General features: G+C 36.6%; 1 protein-coding gene across 1 annotated transcript in view; it reads right to left on the minus strand.

Annotated features, from left to right (window-relative positions):
* Positions 1-23617, minus strand: part of LOC134665862 (probable serine/threonine-protein kinase DDB_G0267686) — a 207467-nt gene that overhangs the window by 76002 nt on the left and 107848 nt on the right. The window contains exon 3 of the mRNA XM_063522895.1: positions 2682-2877. Coding sequence (XP_063378965.1) covers positions 2682-2877 — 196 coding nt within the window. The remainder of the gene's footprint in view (positions 1-2681; positions 2878-23617) is intronic.

Here is a 23617-nt window from a genome sequence, read left to right on the forward strand (position 1 = left end):
TAAGTAACAGCTTGATTATATATTTTGTAAGATTTTAAGGCTTATTATACAAATTATAACTGTACCTATAATTAAAGATACGTTTACTTAAAAGCACAATAAGTCCGCGACGCGACTTGTAACAGTCATAACCAGTTGACAACGAAACAATATTAAAATCCTATTCATTCATATGATAATAAATTTTCGACGTAACTGGTGACACAATCTATACCTTGAAATTTTGAAATTAAATGTTTAACATATAATTTGCAGCGATAAGAGATTTCATTAACATTTTACGCAATGAGCACGTTTGCCGCAAAATGTAAAAGCATATTATGCTAATAATGGTCGTGTGACCTTTAGAGAAATTTCTAGACTGCGCCAATGTAAGAAGTTACCACATAAATATAGGTATATTGTAGATACACTTTATATTAACCTGTATTTGTATAAATACCACTTATACTTTTAATTGGGTTTCGTCTAAATAAACCTTTTGTTTATCCTTAAAACTGAATTGCTATATCACATTTTAAGAATATGTTTGCCCGTAGTTTCAATTATTTTCAATCTAGAGTATAAAAGGCACTTTTAATGAATTTATAAGTATCTAATTCAGTTTTTCTTTTATTTAGTCAGGTACTTTGGAAGTCCTCAATTTACCCACTAATAGAAAACTTATTATCGTAAAACTTGTTTTCTAGACACTGCCAATAACAACTATTGTTAAAATAAACTTGATGTGACGACTGCAAAAAGTCCATAGCGGCTAGTTCCGGGATCTCCATTGAAAGTTTTTACACAACTTTCTTGGAACATGAAACGGCGATGTTTTCGATTAAAACTTGTCACCTATGAAACGAAAACTTCCTTTCTGCCATTAAGAGCCTACGCTTATTTTTAATTTCAACTTAAAAAGTACCTATTTGGTTTGCTTATTCAGCATTAATAACAAACATTTTACGAATAGTACTCAGATAAAGGTCTCAATGCTTTTAGATCTTTCCCAATGGAAACAATAATTGTAAGTGATTGAATATATTTTACGTCACCGTAGGCCCGAGGCACCGAAGTGGGATCTTATTCCCGCTACGCGAGAAGAAAATCTCAGTTCCTGGCCAAGGCAAGACGTGAAACTTTAGACAAACCACGGGCGGTAATTCGTAAAGCCCCAGACCGCATATTTATGGCCCTCACCTTCGGTTCGCGCCACAAATACCTGCGATCTGGAGCATTTACGAATTGACCTCCTTATGTATGTAATGTACCTACTATTATTAATTTAGCGACCTCTGAGTAAAATCACCTGCTAGGTATCATCGGCCGATCTTGGGTCGTAAAGGCCCCAGTACACAATGGGCCATGCCGGCCACTCCAAGGGACGCAGCCTTGCGGTAGAATGAGATAGCAATATCACTTGCTCCCTCTAACGCATAAATGCGTCCCTTGGAGTGGCCGGCAATGGCCCATTGTGTACTGGGGCCTTTACAAGTCCTGCACTTGTAACACCTTCAAGTTTATACGTTTATTATTACACCAGTCGTCCTTGCAAGGCCGCGAGGGCGTGCGCGTAGGAGATGCGCATGCGTCTGTTCCGTGGGAACACTACGCTTTATAGTTACATTATACATTAGCGCCTGAATAAAGGGATCGGCACGGCACGCAAAGTGGGCGCTTGAATAATGGCACCTGCTGATCTAAAGTGCCTTTGGTTACGCCGGTTTAGGAAGCGGCGGAGCTATAATTGCCATTATCACAAATGAAGGCTAGACGGGAGATCTAACAGGTTTTAGATATGAGACGGATTTTTTTAGAATATGTAACCGAACTTCCCTTGGTTTTAAATTTATTTTGGCTTTGGCTTGATGAAGACTGTAAAAATGTATTTGATCGAGTGAGTGTGCAACGCGACCGAAGCGCCTCTAACTCTATGTCTTCTAAATGTCGCATACCTCAATTTATGCTCGTGAAATTTAGAGAGCAGGCTACATACATTCGATAATTGTGGATTTTTGAAGTGAAAACTTCTTTAGCGGCGCTGAGCACTTTTTGGGGTGGGGAAAAAATGATAAACTCGATTCAGCGTAACGCGTAACGTAACGCTGACATCATGTGTCACGGACAATGTTATTCACCAAAGAACTTTAGTCATAACGTATCATAATCAGGTCAATTATTTAAAACTGGACTTTTATATTAAGCAATAAAGCTCAATGTTCTAATCTTGTACGGGCTAAAATACGAGGATCTCACAGTTAAATTCCAACTTTATATCACTCTAATATAATTCAATAAAGCTACATCTTGATTCAACATTGAGCATGATGAGGTCTACTACTATTATTACTCGCTTCGGTACCTACTGAAAACCCTCATTGTGTAAGGTAGGTAGTAGAAACGTCTAATTTAACCTAACAGTCAACAAACTTAAAAACTGAGATCGCGACGATCGGTCTAGTGGGTAGTGATGTTAAGCCGATGACCTGGGTTCGAATCCCGGTAAAGGGCATTTATTTGTATGATGAACACAAATATTTGTTCCTGAGTCATAGTGTTTTCTATGTATTTATATTGGGGCTAGGTTGATCTGTGTAAGATGCCCCATGATATTTATTTATAGAAGTTGCTTTAAGAAAATATATCAGTAGACGGATGCTTTTCATTCGTCACATTGCCGTTTTAGTTTAGGTACTCACCGAGCCCGCAGATGAGGTACGTAGGAGGAGGCTTGAGGACGGACCTCGAGTAGGCCCCGCGCACGGTCTCGAGCGCGCGCGGCGCTCCACCCACCAGCAGCACCCCCGGGCACACGTAGCCCGCGTAGCGGAGTTCCGCCGTCGCCGCTGCTAGTGCGCCCGCCCACCAACATTTCGCGTTCGCTGCTAGAAAACTCTGGAACAAGGAAAAAAAATGGGTTATTTTTTGTTAAAGGTGAGACCTTGTTTTTGTGAAAATCACATTGTCTGGCATCCGTCTCACTCTGCACAGACTTTAAAGAGATAAAGTGTGGTCGTGTCAGTGGAACACTAAATAATATTTTTTACTTATTTAGTGTTCCACTGGGGCACTAAAAGTAATTAAGTACCTATAAGCCATCGCATTTTGTGTTGTTTATTCTTTGATATTGCGAACCGGCGACCTTGGTATTAAACCCTTTGAAAATTGGCGAAACGAATTAACTTTTAGTTCGAATGTAAAAAAATACAAAACACCGTTATTAAAATGTTCTCATTTTTAACCCTGCCCTGGTAACCTTACAGTTAGTGCAAGTGCAAAGTTGCAAAACTTAATTTGTAACTGTAAAATGAAATGCCAGTCGAGAGGGTCAAGGACCAGCAAACAGGTTGGGCCAGACGCTCGACAAGGGATTACAAGAATTTAGTAATATTAATATTGTGAGAGCTATCACGCTATCAGCTTAGCTGTTTTAATTTGATGGCTGACTGGTGTTGGTCTATTGGACTTTACTTTCGCAGGAATATTTAAATACTAGTGAGCCGTTTCCGTTGCTCTTGAGTGTATATAATTCTAATGGGTATGTATCATTTCATTTATTTCAGCACATATGAGTATTACAGTTTCATACCAATTACCAAAGCGCTCATATACTAATGGAGTATTTCCCATGCTAACTAATTTATCTGACGCAGTGTTTATGATTTATTGATCTCTGAGACGTGCTCTACAGCTGTGTATACGAGTATACAGTGTGGAAAGATAAGTCGGGCCCTGGAGGGAAACTACCTTAAATCCTTAAGCTGGCGCATTTTACTTAAGGAGACATTCCTTTATTTTTAAAAAGTAACAAAACTGCATTCAATGATTTTCTACTCGCTTGCCTCGCCCGGGACTCGAACCGACTAAAAATTAAAAAAATAAAAACTTGCAATTTTATTCTACTAGTCGATACAGTTAATGTTAATGATAACATTTCTCCAAGAAACATTAGGTCTTACACTCGTCTGTCGTACAAAGTATATCCATAAAATCTAATATTTAGTACTCAAGATTTTTTTAGACAAGCCAAATTGAAGAAAAAATGAAAAATACTATGAATGCAGTTATGTTTCTCTTTAAAAATAAAGGAATGTCTCCTTTAAGTAAAATGAGCCAGCTTAAGGATTTCAGGTAGTTTCCCTCCAGGGCCCGACTTATCTTTCCACACTGTAGAAGTCAATCGGTAGGGGGACGAATGTTGCTCACGTCCGCAGGAAGCACCTATCAATACCCTGCACGTGTCCCCTGGGTGGTGCTAAACGAGCAACAACCATAAAGGCGAAATAGGCGAAATCAGTTTGGGGTACAGAAAACACGTGGTCATTTTTAAGATGTTGTCGATGGTAGTTGCCCAACTGACGTGTTGGTAGTTGTCGAAATCATGTGCAACAGGGATACTTACTTACTCCGTTGGCTCAACGAGCCAAAATGAGACTTGGCCTCCGACACAATACAGCGCCACTTTTCTCGGTCCTGTGCGACCTCTCGCCAATGCAACAGGGATGCTTACTGAATTTCTTTCCTATTTTTTGTTACTTAATCGAAGCTTTGTGAAGTCCCTACAAGTGCACAGATACATAAAAGGCCTGCACTAACGACGTCACACTCACAACACATTAACCAACCTAAACCCTACAATTACCCGACATCGCAGACAAACTGGCAACTCGGGACAAACGATAATTTACAAGACATTAAATCGAGCCTTCAGTAACAGCAAAATGCAGGAGAAAACCTGTCCACACCGTAAAGAGTAAATTGCTGTACCTAAACTATTATGTAGATTGGAATTTTCCTAAGTGTGAAATGTCCCTACCGTGAAAGTTAAGCCTCCGGATACTTTATATCAGAAGAAGCTATAATTACAAAGTGCTGATACGGTTAATATAATGGTGTCATAAAATGTAATTACCGACAAATGAAAATTAAACGGTGTTTTCAAGCGGCCTTCATATTTATCTCGGATCTAACAGGACTCGATGAGGCACTGTTGTCAATTAGTCTTTACAAGTATGTTGTACACTATTTTAAATCATTTAGGTATATCGAATCTGGACTATAACCGCGAAAATCGAAGTTCGCAAATTGCGGGAATTTATCTCTGTCACTCTTAATTACGCCTTCATTGGAGTGGAGAAAGATCCCCGCAATTTGCGAATTTCGGTTTTCGCGGTAGCCCCTCTGCAACGTAAGTACGTGTAATAATACTAATAATCTCCAGTCTTAGCTGCACGCTGCACCACAGAATAAATAATAGAACTACCATACAGAAAGGACACTTCCTACAAAACCGAAGTTTGACAGCGATTCAGGGGCGAATCATGCTGTCCCTTTCCAATATATATATGGCACTATAGGTATATCGGCTATTTAGGGTTGTCAAATTTCAAGTCATTATCTTATCTGTGGTCGTGCACGCAAAGGGACGTCAAGTTGTGCCGACCCTAATAATTGCTCAAAGCAATGCTGAGCCGAACGGATCCGAGCATGCCCGAAAGGAGGAGTGTCCCCCACTGGCTGCACCCCACGATGTCCGCTTATCATCAAGCAGAACGTAGCAGTCGTTGGCTATGCTCGATGTACATCCAGACCGTAAATTGCGTGGCCGTTTTATGAATGAATTCATTCATAATATGTCCATGCAATTTTGCTACACGCGGTATATAAAATTAATGTGTATTCGGGTGCAACGTAAAGTATGCAACACATCTGTAACAGTAAACATCCTATTAACTTCATTTAGGACCTAAACGAAGAGATACGACCCCACCTAGTTACCCGCAAGCATGGGGTTGGCCCCACTGGTAGAGTAATATTATACCCCGGGAAAACTAAATGTAGCTAGGTACTTACGCTTAGATCAGGATTAGAAATCAGGACGTTAAGTAAACCGATTAAAACAAGTGGTCTTTATTGAATTAATGTCATATTAATTTAATAGCCATGTGATAACTAACTGCTGGATATTAGTATGAAGTTTACCTCGATTTCTATAATCAGTATACCCAACATTACTATAAATATTAAAGATTATGTAAATGGCTAGTAGAGGTTTAATTGGTTTTGACCTTGAGCTGTTTGAGCACCACAGTCGATCTAGTCTAGAGTATTATATTATGTAGTGACAGGGAGATGGGATAGTGCATTAGTTAGGCACTGGACCTCCCAACATCTTAGTTTAGGTACTAAGATAGTAATTTAAGTCTATTTTTTAAGTTTGTTACTAACAACTATGGATTGAATCGTCACTTATTTCTCCAAAGACTACCCATCAAAATATAGCCTGTGTAGAGCTTTTAAAACTGGGCTACTAATTTTATATCGGTATTAATAGGTAGCTCAACTTTGACTTTATTAGTTAAAACTCTGCCGGACGATATCGGCCTGTCAGTTAGAACAAAAATTTGACAGGTCCGAACATCTGACCGGCCGATATCGTCCGGCGGACTGTTAGTCAATGGTCGGTTTAAAAGCAATATATAAATATACGACGAATTAAATATACATTTAATTTATAGAAAGAATGTACGTACTAAACTAATTTTACCAAACGAAAACTACATGCCTTTATTATTTAGTAGGTATCTAAGTTTAACTTATCTTTTTTAAATTTTGAGATACTCGTGTGTAGGTTAACCTACATAATAAATATGTAGGTACAGAGACGATACGAGGAAGTTTTAAAATTTTAAGAACATATTTTTAAATTTATTCGTGACAAAATTTCGTAACGCCAAAAACTGTATTTATTCTGAAATAGATAACAGTTTCGTACCTAAAAATAAAAAGTAATAAAATTTCGCTTTTCAAAGCTCATCTCAACACGTATACACTCTATTGCTTCCGCTTTGACGTATATACGCGATGGGAACACGTCGTAAATCTGAAGAGCCATTCAACTTTTAAAAGTGGTACAATAAACACAAAAACGTAACACGGAAAACGGTTTTAGTGGCACGTGTGAGTTGCAGCGACGTTTATAGGGGACGTCAAAGGACTTGTTTGTGTACAGTCGCCATCAGATATATCGGAGCGGCCAAGGTGTTCACAATATATGAACAAGCACTCTAACGCCTTGACAATAGAGGCGTGCTCAGATATTTCATGAGCACCTTGGCCGCTCCGATATATATGATGGCGACTGTACCGTACAAAACTTTGTTCACAGTACACTTATCGGATCACTTCGGGTTTATTAATATAGATATGGAGAAGACAGTAGAAGTTACATAAAAAATATATATATTCCTGTTTATGTCTTTTAGTAATTTATGTAATTTAATATTTTGTCAGTGCAATTTGTACCCTTAATAAAAAAATATAGATATATACCTATACATTTCTCGAGGGATCTTCACTCTTCAGTATAATGTTCAGTATCAGTAGAGGATCCCTGCTCCGTCTTCGCATTCTCCAAAAGCTTTGATACATCGTCTCGTACCTCTGGCTCTTAAGGAGATAGCTCTTATCACAGAAATTTGGACTTTAACTTCGGATCACTTCGGTCTTGCAAATCAGTTAAATTAGTTTTTCAACAGTGTTTAAACCTACGCTGCGCTTTATTGAGTAGGTATAAATTCAAGATATTCAAGTTATAGAAACCAGGTTACTATTAGGTACAATTACAGGATGAATCAAAATACGCTGGCAAACAATGTTTTCTTACTTCTTAGTTAAAGGGACATATTTCATATAAGTATTTAATGTCATTAAAAATTAAAACTACAATAATTTAAGTAAAACTATTCGTAATTATCTTTCTAATATTCTCCTTCAGCATTGATAGGCAAACGCAAGCGTTTGTTAAAACTATCAACAAAATGCCGCAGTAAACAATATGTCAACGTAATTTCTAGCCACCCTGTAGTAAGTACTGAAGCAACATAACATAAGATGTAGATATTAACCTATTAAAATATATTTGTTTGATGTGCTAAATAAATAAACGCATTTGTATAATGGTCTTACTGTACTAAGTACTTAATAAATACTTGTGAAACGACACTTAATTACACGGTACAGGTACACCTATAAAAGTTTGAGAATGGCTCTGCCGCACTAAGTCTATAACAATACGATAACATAACCTTTTTGCACATAAAACGAGTTTTAGAACGTATTCATGTGAGTTCCGTTTACGTCATAATTGAGACTTGCCCTTATGTAATTTGTTGCAGTTCATTACATTACAATAACTTAATTACGCATAAGAACTGAAAGCTTTATTTACTGTGAGAAGTCGACTATCTCCATCTTGAAGTTCGCATCATACGGGCATATGTACATAACATAACGCATTGCCACAATCACCAGAAGAATAGCTGAGCAGTAGGTAATCAAATTGTAATGTATTTTATATTTAAATTTTGCAGAAGACATGTAAGTGTCTAAATTACAAAATTTGAGCTTGCACGAGCTTTTCGTATAGTTTAGTTAGATTTATGTTCTCACAAACTGATCAAATGGGAATTACTAAATTGTAATAACTGATAACATAAAGTATTGTATGGGTATAAATCATAATCATAATCCTTGCCTTTGACATTGTCGTAGTCGGGTAAAAAAAAGTTTGTAGTCTGACAAAAAACCAGAAGGCCACTTCTAAAATTCTCAGCAATTCAGAAGTAAATAATAAAATGAATATTCAAATAAAGCTGATTAAACAGAGGTAACCGACAGACAATTTTATAGACCAACTAGCTTATGCCCGCGACTTCGTCTCTATGGAATGATGAAGATGATGAATTGATGATTGATAAAAACTATCCTATGTCTTTTCTCGGGACTCAAACTATCTTCATACCAAATTTTGTCCAAATCGGTTCAGCGGTTTAATCGTGAAGAGGTAACAGACAGACACACTTTCGCATTTATAATATTATATATAAGTATGGATTATTGTTCCAGGTTTGTCTCATAGGGTTACTGTAAGTTACTGTATGCTGTAAGTGCGCAGTGTCACGCTCCGTTGGCGATTCCCGTGTGAGTGCCGACTCGCTCCTGCGCCGGCGCTTTTCGCAGATTTTATACAATTGTTGCCATTGTTATGTAAGCAAGTGTTTTCTTTAGTGAGAAATAACTGGAAATGAAAACAATTTCTTGAGTTACAATAATTATATCGAATCATGTTAAACGCTTTATTGTCGTTATTCAAAACCTATTAACCAGAAAATACAACAATAAAATAAAATATACTTAATCTTCATTAATCTTTTGTCGCTTCCTACTCACAACCTTCCTCAACTCCATAATTTTTCAACAAGACTCATCATGCAGAAGTAATAAACAACAACCAATCAAATTCTATTTCGAAGTTCCATTCAATTAATTATTCTCAAAGTCAAATTATAATGTCATCAAAGTGAGATCCGCATGTGTGACCTTGTGTTAAACCCCTCTTGATATTTCCTATCAATTAACGACTATTAGGTACTTGATTTGACGGCAATCTGCTTTAACTCATTAGCATATTAATAATCAATTCCCATGAGCTTAGTTCACTTGCTAAATTGATTGATCCCATTAATTTTAAAAACGTACAACAAAAGCTTGCGCGTACACGCAAGTTTGCAATTCGTTTTAGACAAACGGCCAAACTACCTATTAGACGATCAAGTTTTTAAAACATTTAACCCGTCGAACATCCACCATACAAAAAATTGATGCAAAGCAATTTGACCCATATTGATATGATGTAGTAACACACGTCTGATACTAAGACGCTACGACCCAAATTGAGTTAACATCACACGTGTCTTGCTAGGGCGCTCCACGGGTTAACTAAACTACTCATTAGTACTACGTACCTATAGTAGTCCATGACAGGATTTAGTAAGTACATATATAGGTATGTAGTGTCCATTGTAAGGTATGAGGACAATCGAGGAGATACAAGAGGAGATATATATGGATGAAGACATATGTAGACTATATACTTACCTAATCGTTTTACTCAGGTACCCAACATGACTTAGGTCTTAGACCAACTCAACCAATACCAAGCTCGGTATTAGCTCAATTTTACATGCTCATCAGCTCATCACTTATCTCTTTGTTAATGTTGTAAATGAAAAAGAGACAACTCTGTTGTGTATGTACGATTTGTACGAGCCGTGTTAGTGGTTTCTGTGTTAACCACATAATACAAATACTTTTACCACGTTTTATTAGTAACATATTTCTGCAAACTCCTTGTTGGTGAAGTTTCTTGACCCGCAATTACGCTTGGCTGTTGTTCGACCACATCGTTTACTTAAATATCCTACCACAGCCACTCCTAAATGTCAAGCGCTAATCATGATGCAACTTCAGTGACATCATGCCATGAACACTTGATGTCATCTCGTGGTTTACCTGTCAACGACATGTCTAAACACAAAATAAGCAAAGTTATTTATTCAGTTGTTCAAAGCAGGAACCGGCATTGAGGGTTTGTTATAACAATATAACAAGGAGGCAAGCGCCGATGTCATGTTGAAGGAAGAAACGTTTGCACAAGAGTATGAGAAAATGTATGATGTCAGTGTTAACGGCATTTTTTGCGCAAACCTAGTGGGATTCAAAACTTGTTTTAAATGTGGCTAAGGTAGGGATCGTGACTGGTACTGAGAACTCAAGGTTTTTTATATATTTTATTTTCCTTGACTAGAAATTCTCCGAGTTATGTTGTAAAGTCAAGATAGCGGTAATACCAATTAAAAGGAAAGGTCGATTGGCCGAGGATATACTAAAACGACTCGATAAGAAGACCATTTCGAGTAATTTAATGAATATACTCGTATGCCCCAATGTCAAAGGAAACTTAGTCAAGTGCCTACATGTAATACCTATATAAATCTAGTTTGTATTTAACATCAATACAACTGTATCTAGGTATCAATTTCAATTATTTGTTTAATTCGAATCATAGAGATCCATATACCTAGTGTTAGTTAGTACTACTCCTCTGGCGCAGCGACCCAAAGTGTGTTTTGGCCACCAACACGACTGCTCGCCACTGATTCCGGTCCAGTGTCGTTTTCGTTGTTGTGTGTGTTTGATATAGTGTTAGTCGTATGTACAAACAATCTTAAAATTAATTAAGGTATATTCAATTGTTAATTAAATATGTATCTGTAAGCTCATATTTTTCGCCGATGTAGCTTAGCGGGCCATATAAGCTTAGACTTATGACTCATAAGAGGGGACACCGCCCTCTAGTATCAACCAGATTCCAGTACATTTCTTACGACTCGACGCTAGTACCCTTAAGTGAACGATACATATCGAGTCCCATTCATTCATTCCTGACCTGGCCATATAAGAGGTGAAACTGTTTCCGACCGCCCGAGAGCACCTACTGACAAGAATGTTGCCCTTTATTACTTTATGGCCGAGGTGTGTGTCAGGTTTGCGGGAGGACCATTGATAGGTTTCATTCACTTTCGACTTATCAAAAGGTGTTATAATTAATTCGACTATTTCTCAGTTACCTATAATAAACTATAAAAATTTATTACGCTTAATATGGCATGTATTGCAAAAGCTTTTTCAACTTAGCTGACAGCTGTAATCGTTCCAACATTATCACCTTTAAATCAGATAAACAAACATAAACAACGGGCAATAATTCATTTAAGCGAACAATACAAATCTTAATTGACCAAGGGTCACAGTTATTGGCATTACAATAAAGTACGGCGCGGTTAATGGCTGGACGCTGCGCGTACGCAGCTATCGTAAATCGTAATCAGCCTGATTGTTAGCGGGGTCATGGGACTCCGGAAGGCCTACCGCGAACCACGTTCGACGTGTTCCCTCTTTGTCGCACTTGTAAATTCGTACGTAAGTGTGACAGGGAAACAATACGTCGAACGTGGTTTGCGGTAGGCCCTCAGCACCGTGTAGGTTCTGTGTGAGACATTGTAGAATAACCAGGGTTTTCCAAACCTTTAATAGTGTCCATCCTGCTGTTAGGTAAATTATTTTTCCTGCGTAATTTCAGTTACTGATTCTCGTAACAAAAAACAAACATATGAGTCAAATATTATTCTTGAAAAAATTACTGAATTTTGTGCCTAAGTATGGCCAGGTGGCGGGGCGTAGTGAGGTCACTATGCCCCGTGTTTTAGTGATTCGGAATCGGTCTGCATTTTAATATTATCTAATATTAGACTTACACATAACTATAATAGTTATTTGTTTTACAAGGGGGCAAAGTTGTTGTTTAACCGCTCGTGCTAATATTGATACCCGAGCAAGCGAAAGATTCCAAAATTGAACCACGAGCATAGCGAGTGGTTCGAAAAATGGAATCTTGAGCGTTGCGAGGGTTTCAAAGCACGAGGGTTAAACAAAATTTGCCCCCGAGTGAAACAGAAAATTTTTCACCACACCAACCCGAAGCAAATATTTAATGTAAAATATCAAACAAAAACAAACCAAATCAAATTCAAATGAATGTTATTAAATATTTGTCATCCAAAATCATCATTTAAAAGTCAATTCTACCAGAAAACATAAGAAAACAACTCAAAATTTGGATTTGATTACTTTGCCTCACATGTGAATAAAATGCAACTTTGCTATCAGTTTTTGAAGTGCAAAGTAAGCCTTTCCGAGCTGGTGTGGTGAAAAAAGTATTATTAGCGAAAATTTGACGTTGTAACTTAAAACGTAATAAATTTCAGCAAGGGATGAAGAAGCAAGTGATACAAGTAGGAAAGCAAGCTTTTATTGGCTTTTACGATTGCCAAAATGATTGAATGAACTAAAGCGTATAACTAGAGTTATATATAAGTTTACGAGTAAATATATCGCGAAATAAAGGTTCTACAATACGACAGCTAAGAAAATCGTTAATTCATTAGGTAGCCAATAAAAATATTACATAAATGGAGGTCAGATGTCAGCCATAGGTAAGTACCCAAAAACTATATTACAAATAGTAGACTTTATCATTACAATCTACCATTACCATAATACGCTGTTTGTATTTCCTACTAATATAATTGATACTTATTGTAATCGATAGGTCAAAGGACGGATTGTATAATGAATGGTTATACAATTGTAAGATATAAAGATAGTTTCTTGATTGATTGCATTTGTTGTAAATATATGTTTAACAAGCCGTTTTTGGCACGTGTTGAAATGTTTTATTTAGTCAATTATGATAATGCAATGACCGATTTAAAATCAATTGATTGAACTTATGTGTCGAACTAATTCAAACATAAGAAATGACAATCAATTTTATTTCATCTTTATTAATGTGACCGAATTTACTTACGACATAAGTACTTACAATGTTTCTTTCTGATATTAATGAATGAATATTAAAATATTGCGTTGAAGACGGCGAATGATCGAAAAAATAGTAAGTAGTATTAGCAATTATAAAGCTATAACCTCGTGCCGCCCAATGTACATTAGGATGTACACTCAGTTTCGATGGAATGTCAACCTTAATTAAAAAGAAAGTAGGTAGCATTTCATTTGTCTCGTAAAATTTTCGAACAAATGAAAATGAACCTAATTGAAAATACAACAAGATTCTAATTTCCTTGGCTATAATTTTGTATGGTGGGCGGCACGAGGATAAATTAAGAAGAGCAGCGTTGCCTATTTAATCTAATTGTCGGAATTTAAACTTTATCAATGGAAACTGCTGTATTATAGTCGGCTGTTTATTTGATCAAAATGACTTCAAAGCGGAGCAGAATCATTGTAATCGTTATTGTACCATCAGTAATGACTTCTTAAACGAAGATGTACGATATGTCACAACTGACTTGCTAGACTGTTACCAGGAGTGAATGAACCATGATATTACAGTATTCATCGCATCCTGAATTGTCAAGATAAGATTGCATCTTGATTTGTGATGACGTTAATAAACTTATTATGTATTATATTGTTACATAAAGTAGTACCTACAATAAGTAAGATAATTGCCTCTAAACAGTAAACATTTATCGTTCTCATACAAAAAGTTATCGTTAAAGTTTTAAGTTTTTGTTATTCATCTCTTTCTACCCGGTTCGATCTTTAAGATACGTGTCAAAAGTGATGTTTTTGTTTGAAGAAACGTCACATATGACACTAACATATCTAATCCCTTGTGACGTTCCACGGGTAAAGGTACCTTATGGAGGTTGGCGATTACACTATTATTAACGCCGCTCCAATATTATTGCGGCGCTAAGCGACGTAAGCGCCAGCCGCCATAATGTACCTTTTACCGTGGGACGTCGCATATCGTTTCTAGATCTATTAATTGACGTATCTTAAAGTTTGAATCGGGCCGAAAGTTATACGAGTATATATACATATTAGACATGAATCACAAATTGCACTATTAGCTTACATGTATTGGTCTCTGCGGCAATATCCCTAATCCCGAGGTCGGAACCATTGATCAAACGGCAAGAGAGCATTTACTCGACGTAACTGCCTCGCGACAAAAAGGCAATCGGCTCGGGTCGGGTGATTACTACCGACTACGGGGTTTTATACTGATTAGAAAAAGCTCGAATAGGGAAATATTCTATCTGAACAGCGACTAGGTGAATACGGAGAACATACTTATCACGTACCTACTTACTTACGTCGAGTGCTCAAGTATTGAAAAAGCTAAACTTGTTCTATTTGTGGTTATTGTAACACACTTGAAAATCGAATTTAAACTGTTGTGAGACATACTAACATTGAATAATTTTACGGTTTAGACTCACTTGTTTGGAGACCTAGGCTCTCCGAAACATGTCGCGCGAGTGACTTAAAACAAATGAGTGTAAACCGTAAAATTATTCAACATTTGAAAATGTTTAGGTATGTCAGTTTTTAGTTTTTTAAAAGGCAATGCAAACTTGCATTCCTATCAATGTTTTTTCATAATTTTATTACACGGGTCAAGTGTGTTGATTTTATCGTCAAAAGTATTGAAATTATCGAGAGAGTCACATACATAGGTATACCTAAACAGGGTTTTTGTAAAATCGGCCTATGGGTATTATTCATAATTGACTAAAGTACCCTGAAACTCAGTTTCAGAACAAGAAATTATAATCAGAATCGGGTCGGGCTTCTGCAGTATACAAGTAACTATAGTTACCTTGATAGGAAACAGGAGCTAATATCATGTGTCAGGGTTGTCCAAAGAGCCAGTTAACTTCATTAGCTTCGGGAAACGTCTGTGTCGAAATCTTGTTAAGGACCTGCCTACAGTATCGAACGCTACAAGTTAATCCTGGTTATAGGATAGGTAGGTACTTAATATATACATGCTTATGTATGTGGGTGTAGGTACAACGGAGTGGCTTTGAAATGGAGGAGCACAGAAATTTCAGCTTTAAGTTATAATATATTTTCCGAGATTTAGGTTACTTATATTAGGTAAATATGAATTCATAGTAATATCTATAATCTATACGAACAGTTCGAGTAAATAAAGAACGATACTAATTTTGACGCCGTTTTAAAACGAAATTCACCCTGTTTTATAGTATGAAAATGAAACTTTTTTCTTTTATTCTATACCTGTTAATAAAACATTTTTTCGTACTGCTACTTATTATGCTAGCAATGCTGATATTCATTTAGTTACAATTGTTAGGTTTTACCAATTTTTAAAATGTGTAATGTTAATTTTTCATAAGTACGACATTATAACAAGTAGTGTAGTCTAATGTGAAAGTTATAATACTTCTGGCTCATTTAAACCTAACCCATACCAAGCATTAAAATCAGACTTTAGACGTTAAATATTTTTTCAGTACCAGTTGAATACCGCCAGTAAACAAAAAAAGTCCCATCCACCATAGCTCTCACACCTACTTCACTCAAGTACAAACGTGAACCAATTTATCTTGAGCTCTCTCATCACTCTGCCATCTAATAAACGGCATCGAAGGCAAAGCGTACTACCAGCTATCGACGGATCAGGTAATAGTGGTTGCACGTAGGGTTACACCCTATCTGTCAGACGCAGACTCTTTGTAAGTGACTAATGCACTGGACCCTCGGATTACGCGAGTAGGGATTTTGCAAATATTAAAAGTGGGAGATCGTTCCCATATATTCTATCCATGTACCTATAAGTGATGTAATGTATAATCGTGCTAGGTACGTAAATTTATTGCGTGTTGAGCGTGAAACAGTGATACATTTGTGTAGAGTCTGTGCGGAAAGAGAAGAGTCGTGGAATGTATGGGGCTCAATACATTCCACGACTCTTCTCTTTCCGCACAGACTCTATTAAATTTATTTTTCAAAAGCTGGCGCCGAATGTCAATAAAAATATTGGACACATTAGAACTAATTTATGAAGCAAGTTCTGATTCATATAATCGAAGATTATTTAGCTGGAAGATACTCTTTTATTATTAGTCTACTTTGGTGTCCCACTGCTGGGCAAAGGCCCCCCCTCGTTTTCCCCACTCGACCCTGTCATCGGCATTTTCCGACCATTTAGGGTAGAATGCGTCCAAGACACTCTTTATATGGATAAATTCATCTTTGTAACTTAATTTTCTGTAAATTGTATTTCAACTACAACACAACACACATTGAACAGAACATTGTACTTATGTATAATAAAGTGATTTTGAATTCGCATTGCGATTTTATTATAACGCTATAAGGTATAATAAAATACCTAAATGTTATACAGGGTGATTCATAAGACGTGAGCAGGACTGATCCTGCACACTCAGTAACTGATAATTGATCGATCACCGTCGTATTTAGGTGAAACAACCACACTTTTTCCTATTTTGTAACTTTTTGGTGAGGACAATTTTAATTCTCTACAATCATTGTCACCCTACAATACCTAATTAATAAACATAAAACCTCTTTTACGAAGAAAATAAAATGTCAAACCTGAGTGAATTACGAGTTTTCAAAAGTAACCAGAACGTGGTGACAGTGATGACGTTCAATTTGACGCAGAATATCGATAGTTTAGTATTCTAATGTTAGGGTGACCATCCATGTCGTAAATAAATTAATAACTTTTTTTTCAACACGACTAGAAAATTAACGTTAACCTCACTAATATTAATAGGAAACAGTTGCTTATAATTTACAAAATGCGCAGTGTTAGTCCTGCTCACGTCTCCTGAATCACCCTGTATTTTCCCTATGACGAAACTTTTATTAGGTAAGTACTAATAACCTATAAATATGTAATACGAATCAATAAAAAAACGATCATTTACAAAATTCAATAACTACCCAACATGAAAGTTGTAATCCATGAAAGCTGAAAGCTCGCCGAGAGGAATGTTCCTCGCCTCAGATAATTCAAACAGCGGAAAACACCGCAGTTATTGCAAAGTTTCAATAGCTTTGTAATGGAAGCTTACATCATAGCTTTTGAAAGTTTTAGAGCTTTATGGCTTAAATTTAAATGCAAATAACAAAGAAGTATGCATATTTTCTATAATTTGACATCATAAAATAGTGTCTGTTAACTGGTAATTAAATTAATTTAAGCTTGTATTTAATACACACTGTGATGAATCTTGGGCGCGGTAAAACGTGCCCCACGTTGGGCGCCAGTGTAATGAGACGACAACGACAAAATATTTTATTTTATGAGCTCGGCGTCGGCGAAAGCTGGCGGGATACCGCTCTGGACCGATCAAAGTGGCGTGCTCTTGTGTTGGAGGCCAAGACTCACCGCATTTTGGGTCACCGCGCCAACCAAGTAACCACCAACCAAGTAAGTATGAATAAATCACAAGTTAATCTTATAATGCCTTAGCGTCGAGGCATCCACACGGATGGCCGACTGGCCGTGGTAGGATGCCTGAGTATGTACTGTCGCGGGTGCCGCAGTAGTACCAATGGGACCTTATGGGAGTATTCAGTCCACCGCGGCCACCCGAGACGGTCAGAGCACTCCCAAAGGTTCATTACAACAACACTATAAAAAAAGTTATAATGAAGTAAAAAATACGAAAACTACGAGTATTACAATATCTAAAGTTATGAAGTATTGTATTGTAAAGTTATTGTGAAGGTTAAAACACTTTGCGATGCTATTTAATAAGTATTTATGCCGATATTAATAAAAAAATCGCGAAAAAATCTAATTACGGCAAATAACCCCTTACGTATGTCAAAAACACACTTTAATTACTCAATGATTAGCGTTAACCCTAAATCTGCTTCCTCTGCAATGATTAGAGATTCCGACAAGTCTGACGTAGGGGAAGGATTAGTGAGGACGCAAAATACAGGCGGGTAGCGACCATTTACAAACATATTATTCGAAAGGTAAAGGCATAAAATATGAGACACAAATTAGATCAAGTAATGGGTATTAAATGTAGTTGCGAACGTTGTCATTTGACGTTTAATATTATCAGCGGTACATGATTCGAGTTAAGATATACGTACTAAAAATAATTATGAATTCTGGACCACTTCGTATATCAAAACAATATAATTGAATGAATACCAAAAGGATCTTGACACATTTTACTTCGACACTTTTACAAGTATTTTAGAAATCATATAATTAAAACTAAATGACCGTAGGTTAGTTATTTAATTATGTTTTAAGTATCATTTTTGTTTGTAGGTATTAAGTTTGTATACACTAATAAAGTTTATTGTTAGCAAAAAAAAAAAAATGACCGTATAAATAGGGATGAATTGCAACATGTTCTCGTGATTAATAAAGTCATCAGTCATCATTATTCATTATCTTGCTCGCGTTGTCCCGGCATTTTGCCACGGCTCATGGGAGCCTGGGGTCCGCTTGACAAGTAATCCCGAGAATTGGCGTAGGTACTAGTTTTTACGAAAGCGACTGCCATCTGACCTTCCAACCCAGAGGGTAAACTAGGCCTTATTGTAATAAAGTTATTTATAAGTAAAAGTAATATTTTTTACTGCCTTATACCTACAAACGCATAGGTAAGTAGGCTCATTGAAATTTATAGGTACTTACATTTACTTGATAAAATGTATTATGGATAGCTTAATACATCTTCATCCACGTGATAAAATAATTGTCACTTTTTAACACCGTGTGGGATAGAAAGTGACGGACACCGTTTTATCACGCTGTCACGTAGACAAGAACGACCATCATATCCGCACAGGTCGCTTATGACGTGGGACACAATGTAAAGAATGTTAAAGTTGACAGCTTCTCGAGTCATTCTTAATTGCATAGCGAGGTAGACAAAGTGTCAACTGCGCGAGGGAGCAAAACTAATTTTAATGCCAGTGCTTCTAAAATAACCCTTGAACTTCAACCCCCACCCATTTTCTTGCATGCTGAGATTCAAAAAAATTGCTTATCACGCACTAAATGTTTTTTTTTTCTTGTAACAAAGGAGTAAATAAGTATATTTACTTACTTACTTAATGGCGCAACGACCCAAAATGAGTCTTGGCCTCCGACACAATAAGAAATAAGAATAAAGAAGAGATTTGGAATAAATATATTTACTTCATAAATTTTATTTTATTTTAATTGTTTTGTCTGTCTACTTATATAATTGGGTAGGTAAAGTTTTTTGAAGATAGGCAAATTATATTTTTTCCCGATAGTATTCATTATAGCGATCACGGAAATGCAGCTCTTTTATTTTTATATTATTTTATTGATTAAATATAATTTTTTAAATGATCGATATGACGTTTGTGAGGTGAAATGGCAGATTAGAGTAATTAATTCCTTTGCCGTAGTAAATGGGACGAGATAGAAAAAAAATCGATGTCAACTGTCAGTGTCATTCTTGGAAAATAACTTGCAAATAATTGGAAAATAATGGTCGGACGAAACATTTGTGTTTTCTTGTAATTGGATGTCGGTGTGATTTCTAGAATAAGTATTTTTAACGTCCCTAGCACGCTCAACACGGATATTTTGATAATGATAACGATTGCTTTCGACTACTTGGCACTGCTTCTTGGAGAACATTTTCATTAACGCCTTCACCACGACTCTTGGACTGCTACACGAGTCATTTTGGATCTCAGTATCAACACAATAGATGGAGACGATCCCGGAAACGTTCGAATGGAAATAGAATATTACAGAGATGAACTCAAAGTGCGTCGTACCGTCTACAAGACAGTACAGACGTTACTTTCCAAATTCAGCGTATTTGAGCACACCAAAGTCTTTAACAGCGATTCGGTGCCAAGCTTTGAAGATATATTGGCCAAAATGGTAACTTATACGTTTGTGAGGATTATGTAAACGTGATTGTTGTATTATACATACATAATGATTAAGATTGTAATAGTCTTATAACTAGGTCGTTATTGGCTATTATATATGGGCTCGGCAAGGTGTTCACAATATCTGAACACGCACGCCCTGATAATAGAGGCGTGTTCAGATATTTATGAGCATCTTAGCTGCACCAATGTATCTGATGGCGACTGTACTTTAGAAAACTTATAATATAAATCCAAAATAATATAATATAAATCCAGTAAATTTCGTTTCGTTTTATTTTATAAATCCACAAATTATTATCCTTAAGCATTAACATTACAACAGTATATAGAATCACGCTGTGTGGCGTGCCCTTGAAGAGAGTTGAGAGGTTCAAATATGGTCAATATGGATAAGTATGTCTGTAGGGTAAATGTGCTTCACGTTGGGGCCTGTTTACATATTGATTAGTGTTGATTGCGGGTTTAATACATTTGCCACTATACACAAGTAGCAAGTGTATCAACTCGCAAAAATACTATATTTTTGCTTCCATTGAGGTATACATAGTAAGCACTATTCTCAAATTATGTGAGGAAATAAAACAAATTCAATTTAGTAAAGCGTATTTAATAGGGGTAAAGTGACGCGAATACAATTAAAAAAACAACGCATATTCTTAGTTTATATTAAATGTAGATGGCTTTTTAGTTTTCACTTGGTCACAGAAATACGCTAAAACCACTTTCAGAGTACCTAGGTGTTTCTTGCGTTTTGGCTGTCCTTCTTGTGTCCTTCCACAGCATGAGCATGTCGTAAGTCCTGTTGTATTTGTCCCTGGACTTAGCAGGAAGCTAGTTATTCATTATTAAGTTTGCTTCTGCTTTCAAATGAGGCGGTGTGCCGTCTATTCCAGGTCGTTTTCGTCACTTGAACTCATTTTGTTTATTACGAGTATTAAAATAACAAGCGGTAACTTATTGAGTACCATTGCACAACGAATAAACTTTGCCGCCTTTTATCTGCATAGTTTTTTAAATTATATTACCATAGATACTAAGCATACGGTACGCGCATGCGTCAATCCGCGCGCACCGCGCAGCGCCCTTTCGCGGTGCTAAAGCGGTATCCAGACGGGACTGATCAAATCGGTCGATTTGATCAGAAATGAAATTGGCGTCAATCTCCAATTTTAGATTTATGGTGATATTAGAGCCATTTAAATTGAAAAAATGCCCCATAACGAAAATACTAGCCTCACAAATTGGTGTTCTTGTATCCGCACCTCATTTTATCGGTCATTATCGGCGGTTGAATTCGGCGAGCCAAATTGGCGTTTGCATCGGTACGTCCCTAATCGATCGGGCAATTTAATCAGATTGGCGAAAAATTGACTAATCTGGATACGCCTTAAGCAACATCGAGTTCACGATAATTTGACATATAATAATAATAGATTTTTAGCATAAGTTGCATTTCATAAAACTTAACCCAAATCATTTGTACATTTTCAAGTCAAAGATAAAGACATGTTGGTTTTAAAATTTTAATAAGTATAGACCATAACATTGTCATGATCTTGTAACATTGTTAAAATAAGAGAGTCTCCCATTTTCATTTTATTGCATTTTTTATAAAATGTCTTTAGATTCTCGGGATATCTTGGTCCTAATTCGATTGCTCTTTTTTATGGAAATAATTATATCCTTCAGATTCACAGGATGCTCGAGGCTTAGCCGAATAACACTGCAAGGAAGTATGTCATGGCTCAATGGTTCTAATTAGCCATCAGTATAATACCGCCAATGAATGTTTACATCCACCTGAAAATAAGAACAACATTCATAAAATGAGGATAACCACACAAAACTAACAGATGGTTGAAATTGTTAGAAAAAATTAGACCGATTTCTTGTTTACGAACTTAACAGCTCATGGCAATTTAATAATAAAAATCAAAACACAAGTGAAGAAAGTTTTATGTACCTATGTATTTCACGGATACGTACTCCTGTACGGCCATTGCTCCTCTAATTCAACGGCATTGTGCTTATCACTGTTATGATAATAATTTCAAATTTGTAGAATCTGCTCGCAATCTCGTATGAACTCGCTTATTTTTCTTGCAAAACTCTGTCCAAGGGTCAGCGTAGGGGCCGTCGTGTAGGGGTGGGGAAGAAAACGTTGTCCAATAATTTTATTATGCAGTGCCAAGTTATCGAAAGTAAATTCAATCTTTGTCCAAATACGCGCAGATGTCGTGGGGAATCAGAAGTCCGTGGGTCGTGCTGAGGTCGTCAAAAATCTCAATGATAACATTAATAGCAATTCGCAAGGTAACATGATATGAGGCTTGTCCGTTATTTTTCGGGAATGAGAGCTAAGTGACACTGACAGTTGACATCGTTTTTTTTCTATCTCGTCCCATTTACTACGTGCAAAGGAATTACTCGGACCTGCCATTCCATCTCACAAATGTCATATCGATCATTTAAAAAATTATATTTAATCAATAAAATGAAATAAAAATAAAAGAGCTGCATTTCCGTGATCGCTATAATAAATAATATCGGAAAAAAATATAATTTGCCTATCTTCAAAAAACTTTACCTACCCAATTACGGTTCATGAAATGCAGCATACTAGCTAACAAGAGCAACAAGACAGAGATAATTGAAAAGAGAGCGGAAACTGAAATATTATTATAGGGTTTCGTTTTCCATCATTTGGTGTACAGAACCTTAATAAAATTAACACTACGATAACAACTTCCAATTAAAAGTGCGAAAGTAACCGTAAAGCTAATTTATATTGAAAAATATTGTAATAGAGTGCATTTAGATTTGCAATAGCCTATAACTATAATGGACGGTTTCTTGGCACGCGACACTCTTGTAAAGCACGTACACTAGTGGTCTAAGAGCTAGCTACGGAAATAGGTTTGCAATTTATAGAGCAATGAAATCCCTCTAGTTAGTGTGCCACACTATCGTTATTAATTAATCCGGGCGCCTGGCAGCTGTTCAGCGGTGGGTGTGACAGTGGTTGGGCAACAAAGGGGTTGCAAAAACAATAGGTGTGCAATTGATAGAGGGAACCGAAACGGGATTTTATAGTAATCAGGTCCCGTTTTCACCCTTTTGGTAACGAAACACGATAAAGTTTGACCTAGTAAATGAGATGACTTGGCACTGTTTCGCGCATCTTGGACGTCACCTGGCACTACTTTTCCCCCAATTAAAACGCTTAGCAATGTTGTATACGAATTAAACACATAATTAGCTATTATATCACACCAAACTCGTAGCTCTATAAATTGTACACCTCAATTTATTTGACACCTCTCACACAGGAGCCCGAATTAATTAATAATGATAGTATGGCACACTAACTAGAGGTATTTCGTTGCTCTATAAATTGTAAACCTATTTCCGTAGCTAGCCATCCGTCTATAGGAATAATTATGAC

Source organism: Cydia fagiglandana, chromosome 7 (assembly GCF_963556715.1).
Source record: "Cydia fagiglandana chromosome 7, ilCydFagi1.1, whole genome shotgun sequence".
Taxonomy (NCBI): domain Eukaryota; kingdom Metazoa; phylum Arthropoda; class Insecta; order Lepidoptera; family Tortricidae; genus Cydia; species Cydia fagiglandana.